Here is a 23,499-nt window from a genome sequence, read left to right as displayed (position 1 = left end):
CAAACTGAAATACTTTATTAAATAATCTCAAAAATATTTATAACCAACATAAATGCCTTTAACGTTATATCTTAAACATCGATTGCCCTCAACTCAACTGCCAGTCTAGACAATAACTTCAAATAATAATATTATAGCTTTAACATTAATATAGATTTCATTTTGTCTACCTAGTAGTTAGTAATGTTTAATCGTTTTAATTCAGAACTTATATCTAAAAAATGCTTATGGGTAAGCTTGCATTATTCGTTATCACTTTGTGATAAATAAACACCAACGATGATAAATATATTATGAACAATTGTACCAACATATGTTTTACCAAAAAAAAACACATATTTCATGTAATTTTGTGCTCATAGTGCATATTATGATATATTATTATTATTACGTTTTAATTGGTAGAATTAAGTATCATATCGTAATCTGGTCTTCCGGCCCTGTAAGATTGCAAATATTTAATATGTGTGTCGGAGTCCATCATGCTTCTTTTTACGCTGGGTTCCTCAGACATCCTTCTGGACCATTCCATCTTTGAGCGAAAAATAATATTAAAAAAAACTTACAGGCAATAGTAGAACTTTATCAGACTTACCAGTTTCTTGTATTTGTCCTTATTCAGCAAATTGACTGAACCGAAAAATTTGAGAATTTCGGCTCTTTCGCACCAAGGCCAGATCATCAAGTCTAACATTCCCGGCTTTACACCACCGAAGAATGGCGTGCCTCTATTATTGGCGAGTTCATGTTCGAAACGCGCGAGGCCATTGACTATTACGTCGTCACTGTCCAGACCACGACCAATACTTTGTATGCATCGAGAAGTCGCGTTGACTATCTAAAATTAATTCCAAATCTATGTGTTATTGTAGAAAAAACAACAGAGTACATTTAGAAAATACTACTGTAATATTTAATTTTAAAATTTGAATTTCGCGCCTTTAGATATAACGTCATATGTGTTGACAGTTAATACGTTTTGTTAGGTTGGCATAAGTGATTGAGAAATAGAGATTATGACGTGACTCGATTATGGCGAGACGTATTAATTTATGTATTTATAAGTTATGAGTTGTAATTTGTGTATTTGTTTAACCATATAAAAAGCCATTCTACACTATTTAAAATGCAAAAGGTGAAAAGCTGAAGAAAATATACCTAATATACAGGGTGTTTCAGAACTATGGGATCAAACTTCTGAGGGTTGTTCAGTGCAACGGAAGCATCTATTTGAGTATAGGAACCCATGTCCGGAAATGCGTCACTACGCCACTACGGCCCTAAGACGCGTTAAAATTTATAAAAAACAATAATTACCTAAATAGGATCTGCTGCATTTATTTTTACCTTTTGTACATGATACCATAACAACAATTGTTTAAAATCAACGCTTATCAATGTCAATTCTCAATGTCATGTTTAAAAATTTTATAGCTTACAATTTTTAAACATTTATTGCTAATGGAAAACTTTACCAATCAAGAATTGGCGGATATGCATTTGGCATACGGAGCAACAAACTGCAATGCACGAGCAGCATCGCGCTTGTATCATGAACGTTATCCCGAACGACAGCATCCTGGATACAACAAGTTTATTGCGGTTCATCGGCGTCTCGCTGAGACAGGCATGTTTAAGACCAAGATGCATGATACTGGTGTTGCTTGAACCGTAAGAACGGTCGAATTTGAAGAAGAGGTGCTTCAGCGAGTTGCCGATGAACCATCAAATAGCACACGTGACGTCGCTAAGAATATGAATACGAGTAACGCTTCTGTCTGGCGGGTACTACACGAGCAACAACTCCATCCTTACCACTTCCAGAAAGTTCAAGGTATGACTACAGCCGATTATCATCCTAGAGTTCAATTTTGTCGATGGCTTCTGGATCACACCATTGCACAACCACATTTTTTACGATATGTTTTGTGGACCGATGAAGCCTCTTTCACAAGAGACGGTATTTTTAATAGTAGAAATAGCCATGTTTGGGACGAAGAAAATCCTTATGCAATATTTCCAAGAAAACATCAGAATCGTTGGTCTGTCAACGTATGGGCAGGCATTGTTGATGATTATTTAATTGGACCTACCGGAACGGTTAACAGGACCTATTTATCTGCGTTTCTTAGAGGAAGTTCTCCCAGAACTCCTTGAAAATGTTCCACTAATCGTTAGACTGCAAATGTGGTTTCAGCATGATGGAGCGCCGGCTCACTTTGCTGTACAAGTACTCAGTGCTGGCTCAGCGGTTTGGGCACCGTTGGATTTCCAGAGGCGGAGCAGTTTCTTGGCCTCCTAGGTCACCCGATTTAACGTCGTTCGATTTTTTCTTGTGGGGACAGGTAAAGTCTTTAGTCTACGAAACTGCAGTAGAATCAAAGCTAGACTTAATTGGACGAATATCAGCAGCATTTGAAATCCTTCAAAACGAGGATCAAATTTGTAGTGTAGTCCGCCGAAATCATGTGCGGCGTTTAAATCGGTGTATTGAGGTTGGAGGAAGACATTTTGAACAATTGTTGTGATGGTATCATATACAAAAGGTAAAATAAATGTATCAGATCCTATTTAGGTAATTAATATTTTTTCTAAATTTAAACGCGTCTTAGGGCCGTAGTGATACATTTCCGGACATGGGTTCCTATACTCATTCTACTGTTGCACTGAACAACCCCTAGAAGTTTGATCCCATAGTTCTGAAACACCCTGTATTTAAGCTGTTTTCAGGGATTCTCTCATTTGAAAGAATTATTACTCAATACCTTTGACAACACAGATCGTTCAGAGAATATACCATCCAAGTTCTACCAATCTTTAAATGTTAATAAATTTTTTGGTAGTGGTGTTTTCTGAAGGATCCATTTATATTTTAGTTTCAGAGAAAAAGAGAACATATTACCTTTCACGAGCACACGTTTAAAATTCATGCCATAGACATTTCGGTTTTTTGTAAATACAGATATAAGCACCTTCTGAAGGTTTTGAAGTTAAAAATAAGGGTGAAGGATTTGGTTTTGAATGGCGATATTTTATTATTCGTGAGAATATTTTCGAATTAATAAGAATATTCTTAAGAGTCTGTTAGTCAAAGAAAGAGGAATTCTTATGACTAGTTTAATATAAGAATGTTGTACTTCAAAACTTCCCGAGTTAGAGACAATTTTGTAACCAAGAGTAATCATGGTTATACCCACAACAAAAAAGTCTTATAAAGTTCAAATTTCCAATTCTTCATTTTGGCTAAACAGATAAAGATTTTTCAGGTAGATTAAATTTCTTTTTCCAATATCCTATTTAACTCTACCTGCTATCTAACTAGTATTAAGTATTTTTTATAACCATTAAAAAGGTGACTTTAATCTACTGTTACTTACTCTACTAAATTCCTCAATCAATAATTTATCCTTGGCTTTCTGTAATGGGTCCTGGCTGTGTAGATGATGAGCCCGATATTTTTCGTCTAAATAATCCGCAATCACCAAACTGTCATAGAGTACGTCGCCAGTTTCGAGTTCTAGTGCGGGGATTCTACCGCTTGGACACACATCATAGAACCATTCTGGTTTACTGTAGAGCTTAATGTTGACCACATCATAACTAAAATATGAACATGTCTTATTAATGAATCTTTAAATTAGATATTTTTGATCAAAATTTATATGATACATACCATACATATAATTCTGAGAGAACGAAAAAAATTGCGCAGCTATTTTCATTTAAATGTTTAATAATATTTTTATTTTTTTATGTTGGGATGAGGTAATTAAACAGCTTTTTACAAAACGGCGAGAAAATGTAATGAAGGCTACAAAATGATGTATATAAAAATTGACATATCGACTTTTTTAACAAGACAACTTGTGTACAAAGTTCCAATTGGAAAAGAATAAGAAAAAGAAAAGTCTTTTTTGAGTTTTTGTTGAACTTTTATATCTGGCCAAAAAAACTACTATTATCTTTTTAATTCATTCACACTGCCATATTAAACTTTTAACAACTTTTTTATGTATATTTCGATTTTTTCAATCGTCAAGAAACGTTGCCTCATTTATTACTAAATTACAATAAGTTTACAGCGGGCAGTTTGTTTCAGGAACTCTGACATATCAGATTTCAAAACTAAACCTAATAGCACAGAATAACCCCGAATTCGGGGCTATTCTGTGACCTAATAGTCAATGTCTGACGTGCCGTTACGTTCATGGATTTGTATTGTTTGTAAAGCAAATGATGCACCTAGTTATACAGTGTCAGCCAAAAGTAGAGAAACTTTTAATTTATTTTCTAATTTAATAATCTATTCAAAATTTTTGTGACACCATGTATTAAAATTGTTTAGCTTAGCCTAAGCCATAAATTCATACCAAAACAGTTTAAATATTTATCACAGGAATGTAAATAGTAAACAATGTTTTTTTTACTTGAGGACATAAATAAAGAAACTTTTTGTATTAAATAGGTCTCGTTTGAAGCAGTTCCTTTTTGGATTGTGAAGAAGCCTATTTACTATTAAAATACCTCGAGGTATAAATTTATCTGAACAAATAAAAAAACTTATAATTGAGAAGCACAATACGGGAGTGAAACAAGTAACAATCGTTAGAGAACTTGATCTTCATAAAAGTGTCATTTGTAAACAAATCAAATTGTGGTAAACTAGAGGCACTACTGCCAGCATCTCTAAGCCAGGTAGACCCAAAAAAACAGCATCTGCAACTGACAAGCTAATTAGAAAATGTTCTATAAGAAATCCATTTTTCTCCGCCGAAGATATAAAAAAGGCATATCCCAGCATTTCCCTTTCAGTTTGATCTATTCGAAGACGTTTATGTGACGCCAACTTAAAAGCCAGGAGACCGGTAAAAAAAACTTTCATTTCAACGAAAAATAGACAAATTCGTTTAAGATTCGCAAAAGAATACTTACCTAATTATAGGTAAGTATTGGTTGGAAAAACGTTTTATGGTCAGATGAAAGTAAGTTCAATTTATTTGGGTCAGATGATATGAGATGGATTAGACGTCCCGAGAATGAAAAATTCAACCCAAAGTACACTATTCCCACAATCAAACATGGAGGCGGTAATGTGTTGGTGTGGGGATGTTTTTCCGGGCATGGCGTTGGTCCACTGGTGAGAATAGATGGGATCATGAATAGCCAATATTATCTAAACATCTTAAGGAATAATATGCTTCCCTACGCCGAGGATAATTTGCCGTTAATTTGGAAATTCCAGCATGATAACGACGCCAAGCACACTTCTAAAATTGTTAAAAATTTCCTAACCTCTCAACAAATTCAAGTTCTGAAGTGGCCAGCTCAAAGTCCAGATTTAAATCCCATCGAGAACTTGTGGGAGCGCCTAGACAAAAAAGTTCGACAAAAAAATCCGAATAAGTTCCGAAATAAAGACGAATTATTCCAAGTCCTAAAAGAAGCATGGAGTGAAATTTCCGGAGATATTATACACAATCTTCTTGAATCTATGACAAGACGGTGTAGTGAAGTTGTGAAGAATAACGGTTATGCCACAAAGTATTAGTGTGCTTTTATGCACATTTTGTATTATAACATAATTATGTCATAAAAATAAAAAGTTCTCCATTTTTGTTATTAGAGAAAATAAATTTTGTTTGCATATTTTGTAATAAACTATTTATTTTCAATTTTTTTTTTTAAATTATTTTCGTCACTATTAGATATAACCATAAACATTATTTACAATTACTTCGAATTAGTTTTAATAAGAAAAAAATAAAAATATTAAAAGTTTCTCCACTTTTGGCCGGCACTGTATGTATAGAAACGGTTTAACGCAGAATTTCAAATGGTGGATTTATTCATTTTCTTACGTGATTTAAGTTCAATTTCCAAAAAGTTTTCTTTATAGTTGAACTTCGAAACAAAAAAAATTTAATCTTTTGGCTCTAATTCCAAAAAAAATTTTTTTTTTAAACATTCATTTTCTATTCGACATTATCAAAATTGAAAACAGAAAGAAAAATAAAAAGTTTTGCCGAAACCCGGGATCGAACCAGGGACCTTTAGATCTTCAGTCTAACGCTCTCCCAACTGAGCTATTTCGGCTGACAATTCCAATTTACAAAACGAAATACATGCCATACTGCGACTAATTTAACGTGTAGAGTTTTTGCATTGGGCACGTAAATAAGTATGTCAATTATCACGTTTATACGAGCACACACGGTTTAGATTTTGTTTTGTATGGCTGTTTAGTATTTGGCAATCAAGCATTCATTTAAAGATACACTTATGGGCTTTCATATTAATTTGACATCGATTTCTTTTTATATTCTTAGTTAAATAAAAAATGTTGTATTGGAAAAACTTACGCAATCTTTTTAGCATCTAATACCAACATGACCCTTTGGGCATAGGGACAAAATCTGTTGCTGTATAAGCGTAGCTTGCCCTTCGGTGGTGGAGAGGGCTGCCTTGAACCTGTAAATGACCAACGTTATGATAGTTGTTTTATAAAAATATTCTACAATAAGTATAAGGCAAAACATTTCATGTTTTTGGTATGATTCACTACAAAGAAAATTATCATCATCATAACAAAGAAAGTTGATTGCACCAGATATGTGTCACCAGGTAAGAAAGAAACCCATAAACTACTCCAAATAAGGTATTGCACATGAATACATAAAGATTCTTGGTTTGGCTACCATTTTAGTTTCTATTATTTTTCTATTGTTACTATAATACTATTGTTTTCTATTGTTACTATATACTTATAATAGGGCAATTTGTGCAAAAATTATATCTTGTGAAAACAAAAGTATTCGAGAGTTTGTTGACTCAAAAATCAATCTAATTTAAGAAAAGAAACAAAAAGAATTTCTGGTGTAGAGACTAAATAAGATTCGTTGTAGGTCTTAAGATGATATCATGTCTGAAAATAGCAAGAATATTGAATTTTTCTTCATCAAAATAACATTTTGGGAATAATATTATCAGTTGCAACTACGATTATTTTCATTTACCGTTTACCTTCATATGTGTGTGCTAACAGCATGGTTTGTTTACTTTCGCTACTGCAGTGTTAATAATAGCTAAAAATAGATTTATGTTCGCCAATTTTATATGTAAATGTGCGCAATAGACGGTATAATGCATTATTTTGTTAGTTTTACAAAAATTGATACATTATTTTATCTCATCAGCTGTCTAATTCTTATAAAAAATGAAAAGCTTCAGAAATACACCTCGGAAAATTAAGTTTGTGTGCTATAAAATAAACTAATAACAAAAATTTCATGTCTATAGACCTTGAATTAAAAACAAGGCAACATAAGGCTCCAAGGAAAGTTATTATGTACTTTGGTATTATGACTAATAGGTATATAACGGTTCTGTAAATCCTATAGTTCATTGTTCATACACTCTTTTTAAGTGTGGGTGCATTCAGATGTTTTCAGTATACCGAAAACTTAAAAGTAGGGCAAAGAGAAATTTACATATTTCCTTTATATAAATAAAATTTGTTTGGTAACTTAGGTAATCGTCTCTTTGATTGTGGCAAGAATAGCAACTATGAACATGATGAGAGTATTCATGAATGAGGTAGGCGTCCAAAAATAAACATTAAATTTATCGGTTCTCAAAAAACCGGGTCAAAACACGAATAATTTTGAAATACAGGCGTGTATTATAGCATCGTCTATTTGATTGCGGCCATTCTTCGCATCCTATGCCAATGTCCCCTAAAATAATTATTATATGATGAGTTTTAATAAAAATATACGTATATTTAACCAATAGGATATTTTTTTATAATATGTGAAATTTTATTACATCATAAAACAAGATAAGATATAGTAATAGTTCAAAATAAAAACATTAAATTTCAACATTTTTTAAGTAATTTTTCCTAAGGCAGCAATTTTTCCAATCTGTAGCAATAAAGCAATACAAAGATATGAAGAAAGATACACTATCATTAATTACACACCCGTACACTATTCGCTCAAAACACCTAACTGGCTACCTACCAAATATAAACACCACATTAGGGAAGCGTTTCTACTTGTATCTGAGTCCAAAAATTCATTCAGTACTGCCTGCTGGTCTTTTTGAAATTAATTCTATATACAGGGTGGTCCGGTTTCGATGGCGGAAAATTAAATGGCCGACGGAGAACGAAAAAATAATAAGTTTGCTATTATAAATAATATTCGAAAAATGATTCGTTAAAAAATTACAGGGTGTCAAAATTCTAATTAAAAAAATCAATTTTTTTTATTTTTCTTAAACCCCTTTAGATACTTTAATGAAATTATTAAATTTATTCACCAGTGGCGTGTGTGCGGGCCGATCTTCATACAATTTTAATTAAAAAAATGATGCGCCATTGGTTTTTTTTTAAATTTCTTTTTTTTATGAAATCCTTGTTTAATTTAAAATAAAAAACATCTCTTTACTTTTTGTCGTACGACACACTGTTTGCGAGTAAAAAAATAATTTTTTATAAATGCTGATTTTATTTTATTAAATAAAAAATATGAAAATACTACGTCAAATTATTGCGTTGGTTAAATTATTAATTTTGCTATTGTTAACAGTGTTGTTAAAAGTATTGTGAAAAATGCGTTTTTCAAGTAATAAATACGCTGATATTCATTTCTGTTATGGATTTTGTGATGGAAATGCGGAAGCGGCAATTCGTGAATATCGAAGACGGTATCTAAATAGAAGAATTCCAGATGCTCGCGTGTTCATTAGAACACATCAAAATTTTAGGAACTTTGGTCTACGTGGTAATAATGAACAATACCGAAACCAGAGAAATAATAATGAAAATCGTGTACTGCGCACTTTTGATAATAATCCAAGGCTGAGCTCTTGCAAGGCAGCTCAACAACTACAAATTCCTAAATCTCAAATATTGCGAACCTTACACGCTGACCACAGGCATGCATATCAACTACAGCCTGTTCAGGGTTTACACCCTGGTGATGCTGAAAAGAGAGTAAGATTTTGTCACTGGCTTTTAAACTCAACAGAGGAAAATCCCGACTTTTTATTCAAGATACTTTGGACGGATGAGTCTTGTTTTACAAGACGCGGAGGGATAAATTTTCATAACATTCATGTTTGGGCACAACAGAATCCTCATGCAATTCGGCCAAGATCGTTTCAAAATGAATTTTCCGTTAATGTTTGGTTGGGCGTTATTCGTGATAATGTTTGTGGTCCGCATTTCCTACCTCCAAGGCTAAACTCACAACTATTTCTGGAGTTTTTAAATAATAGCCTGCCGGACGGACTACATTGAGGACTTACCCATTAATTTGAGACATGAAAGTTGGATACAACTGGATGGAGCCCTCCTCCCCCCACACATTTTGGAATAGGTGTAAGAAACTGGCTTAATAATAATTACCCTCGAAGGTGGATTGGCCGGCTAGGGAGGAATGATCTTAATGATCAAAATGGTATTGGACCAATACCCTGGCCACCCAGGTCACCGGATCTTAATCCACTAGATTTTTACGTTTGGGGAAACATTAAGGATAAAGTTTACGCTAATCCCGTATTTAACAGAGAGGAATTAATCTTAAGAATTCAGGAAGCATGTAATGACATGCAAAATCAACATTTTGTGGTACTGGCTGCAATAAACTCCTTAATAACTCGGTGTAGAAAATGTATTGAGGTCAGTGGGCTGCATTTTGAACAACTTCTTTAATTATTAATTGTTTTTATTTTGTTATTGTTTTTAAACGAATTAAATGTGTTATCTTATGTGTTTTTATAAATCAGCATTTTTACTCGCAAAAAGTAAAGAGATGTTTTTTATTTTAAATTAAACAAGGATTTCATAAAAAAAAAGAAATGAAAAAAAAAACAGTGGCGCATCATTTTTTTAATTAAAATTAATTAAAATTGTATGAAGATCGGCCCGCACACACGCCACTGGTAAATAAAATTAATAATTTTTGCACAAAAAGATGCGTCTTGATTAACTGTCCAAACGTGCCAAATTTCATTAAAATATCTAAAGGGGTTTAAGAAAAATAAAAAAAATTGATTTTTTTAATTAGAATTTTGACACCCTGTAATTTTTTAACGAATCATTTTTCGAATATTATTTATAATAGTAAACTTATTATTTTTTCGTTCTCCGTCGGTCATTTAATTTTCCGCCATCGAAACCGGACCACCCTGTATTTGTTTAAAGTGCAATTAAATGAGTGAATTCTAAGCCAATCTAAACAGTATATTGAATATATCATAGACTATAAAAATAAACATTCAAGTGGTATTATAAATAAACCCTAATTTGTTACTATTTTTTCCTGATTTAGAAGCAAAACCCTATTTTGATAGATTTCACTACCAACTTGGCTATTATACTTCCAAGACTTTATCATTCGTTTAATGCTATCAACTTGAAAATTGTTATTTAAACGTATTTTAGCACTACTTAGGAGTAGAAACTCGAATAGCATAAATACTTTTTATCGTTATTAGTGTAATATATACTTTTTTATTTAAAAAACTACTTTGTTTAAATTATTACTCTGTGTATTCATAAACCCCTGCCAAGGTTAACCTTTTGTGGGCCATTGTTTTCTTGTTTGTTTTTCAGACATTTTAATTTTAAACTTTATTTTACTGTATTTTCTTAAATAAACTTATTATTATTAGGTTTATATTTTAGTTGAAAAAAACGAATGATTAGTTTTCTGGACTAGTTTCAGTTATATGAAAAACATATTCCTCTAGATATATTAAAATGAAATCAATCTATTTATACAAATTACAGATAATAGTATTATACAAGTCAATATAAATGGTACACTAATAATAAAAACTGTCAACAACAATTATATTACATTGAAGATTAAAATAACAAATTGATTTCTTTTATTACTACACTACATTATCATATTAAATAAAAAGTATAGATAAAGTACTCCCAAAAGGGATAAGAACTCTGAGCAATAAAAAATCCTCTCAGGCCCTTTTTAAAAACATTTGTTTCCAGAGGGGGAATATTGGGATGAAAGAGCATTGAAGAGTGACCACCAGCGCCATTCCTAGACCTCACAAGCCTATGGAAAGCCCGGCAAAGCTATCCCTTTATCCGGTTGGATAATCGTGACAAGTGACGGTGAACGCGGTATTCAGATTAGTCTTAACATAACACAAGCACATATACATATTACGTATAATTATGGTACAGTCATAACACACAGTCAAATAAAGCTTTCCTGCTTGGAAAGCTTTTAAGTAAAAAAGAAGTCGAGAAACAAAGGTCCGGTCCTTATAAGATATACGACAGTTGACCTGTTTTTTACACAGATTATCCACATGTCATAACTGGATCAAAGTATTATATATATCTTAAAGGGGTACTTAGGGGCAATGAAGTTCTAAAAGTATTATTTAATTATGATATACTAACAAGTACAGATACCTTATATACAGGGTGGTCCAGTTTAAACGTCATTAATTTTAATACGTGATAGAGAATTTAAAAAGAAATAAACAATTTTAAAAGAAAGAAACATTATAAAATTTTTCTCAGAAATGTTTAATAACGAAGATACAGGGTGGTAAAGTTAAGAATAATTATTTGTTTATTTATCATAACTTTTAAACTACCTCAATTTTAATTAAATTTCGCATGCAGATTATTGTAGTGAATTGTCAATTACTGATGAAGCCAATTTAAAAAAAAATTGCCACTGGCGTAACATACGGAGAAACTTGGTCCTTTTTTGTCTCAAATCTGCGAGGTGATAAAATATTTTTTATAAGAAGTCAACTGTTAGATTCTCCATTTGATTTGGAAAAAAAAGTTACTCTTGCAAAATTATGATTTAATGTAAAAGATGGGAGACACAGTCAAATTCCTTTGTTACGTCAGAAAATTAGGAAACAGTATTTGAATTACGCTCCAAGAATGTGAGCTGCGTGTGAACTTGTAGCAACAGTGGTAGATCATTGCGAATACCACAATGATTTTGAATAAATAGCCGATTTGCTTCAAACTATTCTTTAAAAGTTCTTCAGTACATTTTCATAAAATTTAGAAAAAATAGGAAGTATTGATATACGCCTGCAGAATATGTGTTCACTTCTACAGCCCTTGTTCTTGTACATGGCACATATTTGAATCGCCATCTTCGGAACACTTGGTAGTATAAAGTACATGCAGTAGTGCACAAGCTAATAATATTGATTATTGGATAAATTGTATTATTTTTCATTGTTTTTATGTTTTTAAGTCAAAAACGTCTTTAGTTCTTCGTAGAATTAATAATGCTCCTCCGATCAACTAAAGCTGGAGTTCCAAAGATGAAATGTAGATCATTCCTTATAGGAGCTGCACTAGATAATCAAAGAAACATCCATATGCAGTGGGAAGAGCAGAGATCATCTCCTCAGCAGTGCCAACGAGATGTTTTTTCTCTATAGGTCTCTTATCAACATATATCTGGTCAATATCTTTTAATATAAATTCTTAAGCATCTATTTGGCAACATTTATTTTTGAATAGCAATTTTTAAAAAAAATTTGATTTAACATGAAATAAAATTTCTGGTTACTATTTAAAAACTATTTACTTGTTTCAGAAGGTTTTATTTCCTCAAGGGTAATTTTTATAAGTTAAAGATCTGACTTTTTTATCACATGGTGTTTTCAATCATATTCTACATCATTGCACATTAAAAGATGAAATTTTGAACATTGGCTCAAACAGGGTGAACCTTTTTTTATAGAAAGTTATGCTCTCGCATCCATCTATTGCCGTACTCAGTATAATCATGGTGCAACTTTGATATTAATAGAGAATAAGTTTTTAGAAAGATATAACTTTGTTGATATAACCAAGTTTGAGTATCTCCTGGAAGAAAAAACTTTTGAATTTTGCATTGTTTATTCTAAAGAATTAAATTTGTACATTTTAGGCCTTTACAGGTCACCCTCGAGTAATTTTAGTAGTTTTATTGATAAATTATATAACATTTTAAGCCAAATATCGGTAAATGCATCACTAATATTGACAGGTGACATTAATGTAAATTTTTTAGACTGCAATAACTCTAACAATCATTTGTCAATACATAGAGTGCTGAAATCTTTTAATTTAACTTTGCATGTTGACCAACCTACTCGCATCACTGCTAATTCAGCATCACTTTTAGATTATGTTTGCTCTACGCTCTGTGAAACGCAGGTTGCATGTAGAATTGTAAATGCCGGGTTGTCTGATCATGAGGCCGTATTATGTTCCTTTCTTCTAAGTGAAAAAAAGTCTACCTCAAGAAAAAAAGTGTGGAAGGTTGTTCACTAGAAAAAATTTCTGTAAGTTTAAAGAATGTTGTAATTCAATAGACTGGAATGGTATCATACTTAACAACGGTGATCCTTTTGAGAGTTTCCATTCAACTTTAGTGGATGTTTTTGAGTCAACTTTCCCCATGGTGACAATTAGGGAAAAAAGGAGAAGACCCTGGTATAGCAGGGGTCTATTAGTTTCTGGTAAAAATCTTCGGTGTTTGCACTCCATAAGAAAGTTTGCCCTGGACAACTCCAAATTCATATCCTACTTTAATTGATATCCCAAAATTTACCGCGATACAGTGAAATTGGCAAAAAACTTATACTACTCAAGTAAAATAAACCAATCAAGAAATAAGTCTAGAGAGTCTTGGAAAATTGTTAATGACTTACGAGGCGAACGTGGGAACCCTTCTGTTTCTAATAGCACGGTGTCGGCCGAAACACTTAATCATTTTTTCCAGGGTGTTGCTTTGGGTCTATCAATATTATTGCCTCAGTCTGTTAGAGATCCGCGCTCATACTTACACAAAATTAAGGTGCCTGAAACATTTTTCTTTAGACCAACAGATTCTAGTGAAATAATGGAAGCTCTATCCTCAATGAAAAATAAGAACTCCTCTGGATGGGATGGGCTGTCACTAAAGGTCCTAACAGCGCTACCGCTACCAACCTTTGATTCTTTGGCTGAGGTGATAAATGTTTCACTTTCAAGTGGGTCCTTTCCACATTTACTCAAGGATGCCTTGATTATACCATTATTTAAGGGTGGAAACTATGATGACCCATCAAATTTCAAACCCATAGCCCTGCTTCCCACGATTGGCAAGCTTGTAGAAAGATTGGTAAAAACTAGGATGATGGAATTTCTGAAACGGCATAATGTTCTTAACCATCAGCAATTTGGATTCCGGACGAAACTGGGTACATCTGATGCTATTTTCAATTTTTTGGAGAGTCTGTACATGGGGTTGAACCCTGGGGTGAGTGCGGCGGCGGTGTTCTGTGACTTATCTAAGGCGTTTGACTGTGTAAGTCACAGAATACTGCTGCAGAAGCTAGAAACCTATGGATTCAGAGGAGTTGCTCTCGACTGGTTTCGTTCTTATCTATCTGGAAGAACACAAAGGGTATTCTTTGACAATGATATGTCATCCCGTCTGGATATGGATGCTGGTGTACCCCAGGGTTCTGTTCCTGGACCAATATTGTTCCTGCTATAATATGTCAATGATATCTCTCAAATTCCAATTAGGGGCAAATTTACTATCTTTGCGGATGATACAACATTACTTTGGCATGACACTGACACCAAGAGATTAAGGAATATCGTTGATGAAGATTTAATTCTTGTAAAGTCATGGTGTGAATCTAATAGATTAACTTTTAATATTTCTAAAACTAATATTTTAACTTTTAAATGTAACCTTGGAACTGTCACTTTGCAAAATGAAACAATAAGTCCTTCTGAAACATGCAAATTTTTGGGCCTGACGATTGATAAGGAATTAGAATTTGAAAATCATATCTCCTCTTTAATAGGGAAGTTATCATCCAACTGTTATGCTATTAGAGTAATAACACATTCTCTGGGACTTGATGTGGGCAAAATTGCCTACCATGCTCTTATTGAGTCTCATCTGAGATACGGTATTGTGCTTTGGGGTGTGTGCTCTCAGTATTTGTTCAGCTCTCTATTTATTTTGCAAAAAAGAGCCATACGCTACATGTGTGCAGCTCCCTTTCGTAGCCCCTGTAGGCCATTATTTTTAAAACACTCTGTCCTGAAATTGCCATGCCTTTTTATTTTAGAAACTGTTTGTCTTATCCACAAAAAATATCGCCATCAGCTTGGCCCTCCTCCTCGGGTTACAATCTCCGAACAACCTTCTCTTTACCTCTGCCTATCCCAAAAAGTGAGCAGATTAAGTCCTCTTTTGTGTACGGGGCAGAAGGCTTTTTAACCACCTACCCCTTTATATAAGGCTAATAAATTGTGAAAAACGTTTTAGGAAAAATATAAAGAAACTTTTGCTTGCTAAAGCATTTTATTCTCTAGACGAGTTTTTAAATACAATTTTTTGACAGTGAAGAGTTTTGCGCAGCGTAATGTGAATTCTTACTACCCTTTCTTTGGGTGTGTTCTATATTCTATATATGTAAGAATTGTTAACATTTTTATATTTTTGTAAGATTATGTTGTCAACTATCTTTAAGGTTTTATATAATGCTTTGTTAACAACAGATGATGTTACGTAACAATAAAGGTATTTTTGACTTTGAAGATTAAAGAAACCTTAAACCAAATAAAATTATTATAAGAATCTAATAGAAGAATGATATATTTTCTGAAATTCCTTAAAAACATTATCTATTATTGACTTCGAAAATGTTGAGGTTTACTTTAACACTTAAGAAACCATTGCTCAGCAGTATGGCAAGTGTTTTACTCAAAAACTTTGCACATATATATCTCATTATTTTAACAGTGTTCATTACCCCCAGTGATACAAGCAGACATTTTTTTTAATGATTATTTCTTCATTTATTTTATGGTTGATGGTCTCTTGAGTTGATTTATTCATTTTAAACAGGCAATAATTATCATAAAGAATTTTAATGAAATTAATTAATGATAAACATTTTTAAGTGAGGAAGTTAATTAAGAGTCATGCTTTTACATTTCAAATTCTTGCATCAATTTAACATGATGTGTAGATTTAAATGAGCCTACATATAAACAAACCGTTATTGGTAACGGTTTGTAACCCTGAAGTATCTCTGTGTCTTTCGAAAGTCCTGTGGTTCTTCAACAGGGAGGAACCTCATTGGACGAAAGAAAGGCTTAACGTTCAATTCTCTTGGCAACAGCTCACAAACTACAAAGAACATTCTAAGTTGTATGACGAAAAACAGGTGCTGGAGCAAACTTTAGAGGACCCTCTAAGCACAAATAAAGAAACGAAGACCGCAGCAGATGCCTGCAGAAGTAACTTGTCAATAGGCATTCGTGGACATAGTATCCAATGCTGCAAGTTGCCGAGTTACATAAAAATATGATTACGAGAATTGAAACTTAGGAGAAGGCCAACGAAGCATGCTCAATGGAAGTGAAAAACCTGTGTCAACAAATTGCAAAAATACATACAGCAGAAAAGAACAACTCAGTCTTCGAGAAAACCCCACAAACTGGAACACCAACCTGCAGCTTTCAACAAAAAAGTAAATTAATGATTATCGGTGGTGAAAATGCCAGAGGATATGCCATGTTAGTGAAAGGCATACTAGCAGCTTATTATTATTCTCACTGCCAGATGCATACTTTTTTGACTTTAAAAAAAATTAACAAAATAGATCATATCATTATGTTTATCTCGAACTTCAACGCCATTAAACCTATTTAAACTATAATAAGTTACTATTCTTTTAGACCAATTCTAAACAAACTTAGTTGAATCCAAATTAATACAAAAACACTACTTATCAGACAAGAACTCAATTGACTGGCATTGAAATTCTTAAGGCACAAAGAGAAGAATTTTCTGTGTGTTTGTTGACTGTTGCAGAAATTCTGTTTGCTGGATTCTGTAAACAATATGTTGTTCAGCAGAAAGGGACATGGAGAAGTGAATGATTTCGGGTTGAGTAAGATGGAACATGGATTGAGAAGAGAGCCAAAGGCAGTCAGAACATCTTGTTATACCATTTAGAACCTTAAAAGCAAAACATACATCATAGTACTCCCTTCTACTTGACAAGTGATAGACATGTCATAGTCTGTTCAGTAGAAAGAAGTTTACCTGATCTTGAAAGGATAAATCTCATGAACTTGACAAATTTGTGCTGATCATTTTCAATTCTATTGATATTTATTTGATAGTTAGGAGACCATATTACATTAACAAACTCAAGATCCTTTACTAAATCAACATGCCTTAGACTTGAATTATTAATTAAGTACTCTACAGGGTACAGAGTCCTTTTTCTACTGAATATCATGAAGCCAAATTTATTAACGTTAAGAGACATGTCATTCACACCAGAAAAAAATTATATTAATGGCATTTTGCAGAATTTCAATATCTAGAGGAGAGCCAAATTTGTCTATACAGTTAAATTGTCAGCAAATAGGAGACATATGAAAGATAAAATAAGTTACATATTTGAAATCAGGGCATGACGGGTCCATTAGGAGACCTATATGCACCACTGCCTCTGGCCGCCCACTGTTTGACAAATTTAAAAAAAAATTTGAATTGATGATTCAAAAATTTTAAGTAAAACCCCAAAACCACCTTAAATCCTCCTTTTGTTTACTTTTCACCTAATCCCTGTATAGGGGAGGTCAATATATATGGGGAAAGACCCTGTAGAAAGTCATTTAGTTTATGGTTATTTGGGATGGGGAAGCATTTCTGAAACCCATATACACAAATTAAAATCAATTCAAAAATGGTTTTTTAAAATAATTTTTGGCAGAGATAGAATTTATCCCATCCCACTGAAAACCTGTTTTCCCAAAGTAACATATCATATTTGCATCAACTCTATTGCTTAGAAATCCTTAAATATATAAAGAAAAACAAGACAGAGTTAAATATTAACCAAAGTATATCTACTAGGCAAAACAACTTGGCATATCCAACCATGACTCGTAAAACTCATGGCCAAAGGAGTTTAAAATATTATGCTCCAAGACTAATCAAACATAATCTCAAATGATTGAAAGCTTTGACTCTTTCAAATGCAAAACCAAAAACTGGATATTTTAATAAATCTTAAATACCTACATCAAATGAATTCTTTTATTTCAATTGGCTTTTAAAATATCAACTTACATGTATTACTATTGCATATTGTACTCTGAAATGACCTTTCTAATCCCGGCTATAGACTGTATACCCAATAAGGACAATTAACTAAATTTGATATTTAACTGGATCATATCACTCAATAAATAACTCACAAGTGCTCAGTGTGCTTCAGTAATATTTCTAAATGTTCACGTCTTTATTTATTATACTGGTTAGTAAGTATTGTAAGTATTGTTTTTAATAAACATTATTATCATTAAGGTAAACTGAAAATGCTGCAGTCTTCCTCCACTTATTTATTAAACATTCAGTTATTCAAAACTCCGGACATGTTTCGGACACAGTGGTGTCCATTATCATGGGATAAAAGCACAGTCTAACATTTCACAGTTAAAATCTATATACTTTGATAAAAGGTTCAAAAATTGGTATTAGATATATGCTCCAGGGTTTGATTCTATTTTAAAAAACCCTCTATTTATTATTATTAATTTTTTTAAATTTATTTGTTTACATTCTGTTGGTGACAAGGACCGAATAGTATGATATGTATAAATAAAATTAAAAATACCAAAATAAAAATTAAAAAAAAAAAACATGAAGGACACCACTGTGTCTGAAACATGTCCCGAGTTTTGAATAACTGAATGTTTAATAAATAAGTAGAGGGAGACTGCAGGATTTTTATTTTACCTTAATCTACGACTCGACTACAAGTATGGACTATTTCTTCACTATTAGTCAAAGTCAAAGTCAAAATATACTTTATTTGCTAAGTTTACAAACTTGTGCTAAAAGCTTCCTAATCCTAGAATTTATAATACAAGTATTTATTTGGTTATACAGGATACAGGACAAAAACAGAATACAGATTTTGATTGTACATAGAAGCATATTTGATACGATCAAAGAAAAAAACCAAAAAAAGAAGAAAAGAAAAGGCGAGAACCAACATAAAACAAGAATAATAAAAAAAAAATAAAATAAAATAAATCTGATCAACAGATATGTAATTAATTTTAAATATTAAAATGAGTCGTTAAAATACTCTTCAATGCTGTAGTAAGCTTTTGGTAAGATTAATTTCTTTAGTTCTCTCCTAAACTTTTTAAGGTCTGTAACAGTCCTAATCGAAAAAGGAACATGATTAAATATTTTATGACTAATAAATATAAGAGAGTTTCTCATAAGTGAGGAGGTGGGGATTGGAAGAGATAAGTTGCCCACTTGACGAGTATTATGACTGGTGCAGGATGGTGGACTTACGGACTTATGTATGAGTGTTGCAGTTTCCAATATAAAGAGTGAGAAAACTGTTAAAATTCTTCCAGCTACAAAAAGAGGTTTACAAGAGACTCTCAGACCAACACCACACAGATACCTTAACGCTTTTTGCTGAATAGTAAAAATTATGTTAAGGAGTCCCTTGGAGCACAAACCCCAAAATGGCAACCCATAACACATATGAGAGTCTATTAAGGCGAAATAAACTGAACGAGCAAACAACCCCCCCAACTCATGCCTGGCAACCCTGACTGCAAAACAACCAGAAGAAAGTTTAGCAGCGAGGCCCGAAACGTGGTTGTCAAACCTTAAACTCTCATCAATGAAGAGGCCGAGAAATTGACAATAATCCCTACCATGTAGTGGGCTCTGCTCATCAAACAAAAAACCCTCTACATTACAGTTAAAGCCCAGAACAAAAGTCTTATCAACATTGAATACAAGTTTATACAATTTATTGAATACAAATATTATTATCACTATTATTATTATTAAAAATTAGCTTATTTTATATACTTTTTAATTACAAACTAAAAATTGACCTATATTTATTTAGCATTCATATTAGAAAAGTGCAAGAATCAATGATTAAGATCACTCAATGTGCAAAAAAGTTTTTGAATAAAGGATCAATTTGTTCATAAAACCTTAATTCACTATTGACACTTCACCTTGTCATGCAGAATAGATATTCATTATAAAGATGATTTAATTATAATTGATTATTCAAAATAATCATCTATTATTCTCAAAGAGACTTAAATATATGACCAAAGGGGGGAGAAAGTAAAGTCAAAGTCTCATAACTCAAGGGTCTATTAAAAGGTTACGCGTTTCGCGGCATTAGGGCATCATCATCATCATAATTGATTATGATTATCACAAATTTAAATGAGTTTATTAAATTACTTTAAATATAGGAACATGGTCTTTATAATTTTTTTATCAGATCTAATAATTCAATACATAGCTATGGGGATCAATTTACGAAAAAAAATAGGCAGTGGTGGGGTGCAAAATACAACAATATTGAATTCCTTTCAGATGTAGCTAGTTACTGATATCTCTTACTTGAAGTTTTTATGCCTAGTTTTTGCATTATGTACAATCGTTTTTAATAAATCATTTAAATGATAACAGTTATTAGGCTTAAAAACTTAAGTAATATTGAAGAAATGGATTAATTATTCATACCTCTTGCTAAATGCGGACTGTTCATCTTGTATTTACAAAAAATACGGTTTGGACTCCAAAAGTATACGAAAATATGGGCTAAAGCAACAAAAACTATTGACCGGTGGCGTTTATTGATTTATTTTTATACGCGTCGCGCACTCTACAAACCCAAAAACCACAAAAACGAGAATGACGCGATCGAAAAGCGAAAACAGCTGATTCCTAGCAACGAAAACAAAATGATTCAGAATCGGAAGGTCACAGATGTGGAGTGGGGAGTTTTTCCCCACCAGCCACCCAACATTTTTCGAATTTTCCTATACTGTAGTGCCATCTAGAGGAAAATAGTTCAAACAAATATATCGGCTTATAGAGCTTTATGGATTGGTTGTTTTAGTGGCTGCTAGATGACGGCAGACAAGCAAAATCGAAAATTATGTTTTTAATTCATTGTTTTTATCATTTTTTTTTTCATTTTAATTTTGTAGCGTTTATAGAATTTAAAGGTTCATAATATGGTTTAAAAATTTTAAAAATTCTTACTGCTTTCGGAGATACTCCAAGAAAAGGCTTTTTGCGTTTTCCTGCGTTATTTGGAAACAAAAATTATCGAATTAAACGCCATTAATTAAGTTTATTTTTTTAAATACATACACATACCTAGTACCTGGATCTTTATTTTACTTTTTCTGGCAAGTATTTTCTTTATTTATGTTTACCTATAACCTATGCTATATTAAAAAGTTTCAAACCAAAATACCTACCTACGCAGCCAACAAATCAAATCAGAAATATGAACAAATTAATATAGTCGTTGATTGAAGAGGCGATTCCCTTTTCAATCAACGATATAGTGCTAATTTGGTGTGGTTATACAGAGAGGGACTCTGCGAGAGATGATAATCTTATCACAAAAATTACGTATCAGACAGAAATGGGTAATAATTTTTATTTCATTTCGAGTAGGGGAGTAGGGGAGACCGGGACGCGTATTTGTAAACGACGTCCATGATCGCGATTCGGTTCTAGCAAAAAAAAAAACCCTATTATTCAAAAAATTAAACCCCTTTTATCTATGGGTTCTAGCCCGAACGCTGGTGTGTCCTCTTCCGTAAACAGCATACGATTTTGCAAAATCCGTCTAGTAAATAACATTCGTGATTGCAAATTTGAAGCTTGTATTAATTCGTATTATAAGTAAACAAATTCGATAGATTTTTGGCCTTTTTATTGTAAATTTAATAAGAAAATGTATCTTAGGTATTAGATAGTTTATATTTAGGGAAAAAATATAAATAAATACGTCAAGTACATTTTTATGGCATGACGGAACACGTTTAACGTATTGCGTCATTATATCTCTAGATTTTATAGGTATTAAAGAAATATCTCGTGAACAATTTGTGGTGATACGAACAAAGAAATCATAGCGTTAACCAAAACTAAAAAAATTGCAAAAAACTACACACAAAACTACAGAAAAATATATTTTTAAAGTTTACTGTAAAACTGATCACATGATTGGGAGCTAAAACTTTTTTTACAGAAATAATATTTATAATTTTCAATACTAGAACTACATGCTTAAATAACATAAAAATAATAACATATTTTATTTTTCAATTTTTCTTGCACCTAGTTGTATTTGTGGCTTATTGTATTTAACGCATTCTTGCAAATTATGAGGAGCCAAGTATCGTTTAAGGGTGCTATTTGATTTTTCTCCTGACTGGAATCGACGCCTTCCTGTGAATTTTGTTTTTCTACGCACAATAGAAGTCGGTTGAACCGATATTTTTATACCTTTACGAGAAGTGTGAATTAGTCGTTTTGTTTTTGTGCTAACAGATTTAAAGGCAGTATGTAAACCACTTAAAAGCGAAGAAGAACTTTTAATATTCTTATTATAAATTGTTCATAAAGGCATTTATTCCTTCTTGAAAGTTTTCTGGGTCATCCTTTAGATTTTTTTCAATATCAGAATCGAATTTTTTTGCAAATAGTTTCCATTTACATTCAAAATTATAACTAGCGTTTACTTCCTCTACAATGTGATCATTATCATTTTGTTCAAATTCGTCATCGCTATTTTGGTCACACAAAGATGATATTGGGGGTCTGTTCAATGAAGAATCATTACCTTTCGTTCCTCTTGAAGGGCAGGATTCCCCGTCCTTTAGTAGCAATGGTTGTAGTAGCTGTTCAGGAGGGCTGATTCCAGTAGCTATTTTATATAAAATGGTTTTTTGAATATCCGATAATATATTGCATGCTAAAGTAATGTGGTATTTTTTAATGACAGCCGATTGGTGTTTACAGATTTTCCTTTATGGCCTTCAGGACAAGAGCACGTACAAATTTGCATATCAACATAATATTCTGTACTGGTAGACTTAACACTGAATACTGGAAATTATTTAATTCATTTATGTTGTCGGGGTTTACATTCTTATCATTTGCAAAATATTTTCTAATATCCAATTTTTTCATCACTACATCTAATAAACTTTGTTTATAATAGGCGTTAAAATTGCCTGTAATAAAATCTACTACTTGAACAAGATTATAAGCCTTGGTTCTTTCTAAAGGGATGTCCTTAAATAGTTTAAACATCACTTCAACCATATTATTCGTATTAGAGCTTCGCGTAAGAAACTTTTTTCTATAGAAAAGACACCAAGTAGCTTTTCTAACAAGTATTTTCTTAACATAATTTTGATTTTTGGGATACTTGGATGTTTTCTCGAAGAATTCTGAGATATTGGATTCAACTTGATCCTCGCTTTGATTTGACATTAAAATATTTCTGAAATATCTGTATGCATCTTGCCTATCTTCAAGCTAATGTTGTTGCTAGCTGTACAAATCCATTTCCAAACCGATTTTAACACATGAAATGTGC

The 23,499-nt window shown here is 32.4% G+C and overlaps 1 protein-coding gene and 1 non-coding gene across 2 annotated transcripts; both read right to left on the bottom strand.

Moving 5' to 3' along the window:
* Positions 1–20,831, bottom strand: LOC126737093 (pyrimidodiazepine synthase-like). Its single transcript, XM_050441809.1, has 5 exons — positions 20,616–20,831; positions 6,360–6,468; positions 3,378–3,600; positions 596–838; positions 1–532 (listed from the first exon to the last, which is right to left on the bottom strand). Exons 1-5 carry the CDS (start codon positions 20,638–20,640, stop codon positions 395–397), a joined length of 738 nt encoding a protein of 245 aa, XP_050297766.1. The 5' UTR covers positions 20,641–20,831; the 3' UTR covers positions 1–394.
* Positions 6,021–6,093, bottom strand: Trnaf-gaa (transfer RNA phenylalanine (anticodon GAA)). Its single transcript has one exon. It is a non-coding gene; the product is annotated as a tRNA-Phe (tRNA).
* Positions 20,832–23,499: the final 2,668 nt, after the last annotated feature.

The sequence above is a fragment of the Anthonomus grandis genome, chromosome 1 (genome assembly GCF_022605725.1).
Source record: "Anthonomus grandis grandis chromosome 1, icAntGran1.3, whole genome shotgun sequence".
Classification (NCBI taxonomy): Eukaryota; Metazoa; Arthropoda; class Insecta; order Coleoptera; family Curculionidae; genus Anthonomus; species Anthonomus grandis.
The sequence above is the reverse complement of the archived record's forward strand: the minus strand, read 5'-3'. Positions and strand labels throughout refer to the sequence as shown.

Coding starts and splice junctions, on each gene's coding strand:
- LOC126737093 (XM_050441809.1), bottom strand. CDS start 20,640: ATGAACAGTCCGCATTTAGCAAGAG. Junction 3,601..6,359: donor TTAGATGCTAAAAAGATTGC/GTAAGTTTTTCC, acceptor TTCATATTTTAG/TTATGATGTGGTCAACATTA. Junction 533..595: donor AGGACAAATACAAGAAACTG/GTAAGTCTGATA, acceptor TTTCGCTCAAAG/ATGGAATGGTCCAGAAGGAT.